This window comes from Cyprinodon variegatus, unplaced genomic scaffold (genome assembly GCF_000732505.1).
Source record: "Cyprinodon variegatus isolate N-32 unplaced genomic scaffold, C_variegatus-1.0 Scaffold58, whole genome shotgun sequence".
Taxonomy (NCBI): Eukaryota; Metazoa; Chordata; class Actinopteri; order Cyprinodontiformes; family Cyprinodontidae; genus Cyprinodon; species Cyprinodon variegatus.
This window is the reverse complement of record NW_015150511.1, coordinates 30,769-33,360: the sequence shown is the minus strand read 5'-3', so window position 1 is coordinate 33,360 and position 2,592 is coordinate 30,769. Positions and strand designations below refer to the sequence as shown.

The window sequence follows — 2,592 nt, the reverse complement described above, 5'->3', positions numbered from 1 at the left end:
CATGCCATTTACCATTTTGTTTTACACTTGTGTAAACAAATGGAGAAATAAAATCAGTCTAAAGTTTCGCTTTTTAAATGGAATCAATGAAATAAAGTTTTCAAACTCCATAACCAGAACCTGTATAGCAAGACAATAGGTGTGTTTGTTAAGAGCAAAAGATGCAAGCCCTCACTCAACTGCTAAAGGCAGCTCTGGTTCTGGAGGAATTAGGTTCTGCAGGTACCTTACTCTGCAGGAACTTGAAGCATTGTTGGTTCAGAACCTCCACAAACTCGGACTCAAAGTCCTGGTCGCTGTACCAGGCACCACCGGTCACTGAGCGGTCAGGCTGCAGGTTGTAGAGCATGTACACCTTCTTCTTGGACGCCTGGAGATGCAGACAAGCAGAATCAGGTGGACAGAACCGGGCCAGGTCTGGATCGAACACCATCAACAGTTCTTTCACAGGAACAGAGATGAGCTTAGCCTAAAATAACAGTTCAATAAAAACAGACCTTTTATGATAAATATTAATCAACATCTAAAGCATTTCCCTGTAGATAAAATAAATAACATAAATATTAAGGATAAAGCTTTGGGTCTGGAATGGACCCATTTCTCTATCAGTTTGTGAATGTTTTAATTTTCATACAATATGATGAGTTTTCAACATCTTTAAAAAACAAAACAAAAATGACCTCTGCAGCTCCCCCGGCCAATCATAAGTCAGAATAGTTTAAAGCATCCAATCAGAAGATAATAAGGAAAACTGTTTTATTTTCACTTATTATCTAAGTAACTTTGTTAGGATTTATTAGAGATTTTCGTGCTTTTGAAACATTATTTTAGTCAAATAGCTGATTTTTTTTTTTCAAATCCTTTAAATTAAATTCTTTAGGATTTATTTTTTAGTTCACAGATTTTAGTGCTAAACTTTTTCATGAATATTGAGAATTTTTCCGCTTTTTTCCAAGTACTGGGAAACCCTCAGCCACGGGTTCTGGACTCACAGCCACAGACTTGACAGCTTTGATGAGCTTTTTGCTCTCCAGGTTCTTCAGAATCTTGTTGATCTCAGTCAGAGGAAGGTTGCTCTTGAAGCGGATGTCTCTGCTCCAGATTCCTGCAGTGAGATAAAATAAAATAAAACTCTGAGAGGTTCGGATCCAATCATAGGGATTAGCACCAACAGTCTGGTTTGATGATACCTTTGTTCCCTGCATCCTCAATGATCTGGTAGACCAGCTTCTCTTGGTTGTCAGAACCTTTCATCTTACTGGAAGAAAGAGGACAGTCAGAAAAGCAAAACCCAACAGAACCGGGCCTGGATGCTTGTGAAGGCTTACCTGGCTCCCTGAGTGTCCTTCATCCGGTACAGGAGACCAGTGCTGTTCCTCAGTAGGTCCAACTGACCCTGAAACAGATTCAGATCAGAGTTAAACACCTGGCAAAACTTTTCACCTTTGTTTTTGCTCTTTTGTTGCTTAAAATTTTTTTTCGATGCAATGTATTAACGATCAAATTCATCCATCATCATCCAAGTACCCCTCGGTTTAATTTAGCCTTGGGCCTCCAACAAAGATTCTGTCCATTTTCTCTCCCTGATTACTAATCATGACCTTTGACCTTGGTTTAGACAGTAAAGGGCTGTTAATTCCAATCAGATGCCTGCTGTCTGCGGTCACCTACAGTTTTGGAGTAGTGCAGCAGAGTGTCTGCGGAAGGGGCGGGGCCATATCTGCGACACATTAGCAGACCACCTGGTTTCCGAGTATAAACCAGCCTTAAGTCCTGCAGAGCAGTAGATGGTCTGATTTCTTCTACCTGCTCCATCATCCATCACAAACCTTAAATCAAACCCAGACAGCTTCGCCTCTCGTCTTCAGGTTTAAATTTCTTGCCCCATGTTGGCCTTCCTGTTTGGTTTAACTGCGGTCTAATTTACAAAACTTTGAATAACCTAAAACAAACAGTCCATATGCTCCAAAAAGTGGAACTTGTGTCCATCATGCCTCCCACGAGTTTGTTGGGAATCAAAGCACTGACCAACGGGGAGAAAAATTTTATGATTTGAACACTGGTTGTACCTGGATTCTTCCAGACGATCGGCTGAAACCTCTAAGCAACCAGAGGAGGAGTAAACAACCAGAACGTCCCTCTGTGTTGGCAAAGAAGCACATTCTTCAAACTGCTTTCAATCGGCCACAGGCAGCCCGGAGCAGGGCAGCTATCTGGACCCTTAAGTTTTACAGGAGAGGCTCAGAACCAGAGATCCAGCAGAAACGTGAAAGCAGGCCTCACAGAGGACATCTTTAGCCCTTCCAGCTAAGCTATCAACTCATCTACAGCCTTAGGTGCTCCTGAAAACCCCTCATCATCCTTAAAATGAAGATGAACAGAGGTACCTTATCTAACGGTGACAGGAAAAGTGTTTCCAGCTAAACAATTTGGGATTTTGATCCTTTCGTTGTGTCTATTCTGTCTTAAAACTGCATAAGCTAGTAGCACGCTTGCTAACCACATTCTAATGTGTTTTGAGTGATAATTATGGTTATGATGAAATTTATTTGAATTAAGTTTCAAAGTAATATTTCAAAATTTGTGTTGTTT

The 2,592-nt window shown here is 40.9% G+C and overlaps 1 protein-coding gene across 1 annotated transcript in view; it reads right to left on the bottom strand.

Moving 5' to 3' along the window:
• polr3f (polymerase (RNA) III (DNA directed) polypeptide F, 39 kDa) overlaps positions 1–2,592 on the bottom strand; it is a 13,497-nt gene that overhangs the window by 5,762 nt on the left and 5,143 nt on the right. Inside the window, exons 3-6 of the mRNA XM_015371425.1 lie at positions 1,329–1,396; positions 1,191–1,258; positions 993–1,105; positions 227–370 (exon numbers count right to left, since the gene is read on the bottom strand). Coding sequence (XP_015226911.1) covers positions 227–370; positions 993–1,105; positions 1,191–1,258; positions 1,329–1,396 — 393 coding nt within the window. The remainder of the gene's footprint in view (positions 1–226; positions 371–992; positions 1,106–1,190; positions 1,259–1,328; positions 1,397–2,592) is intronic.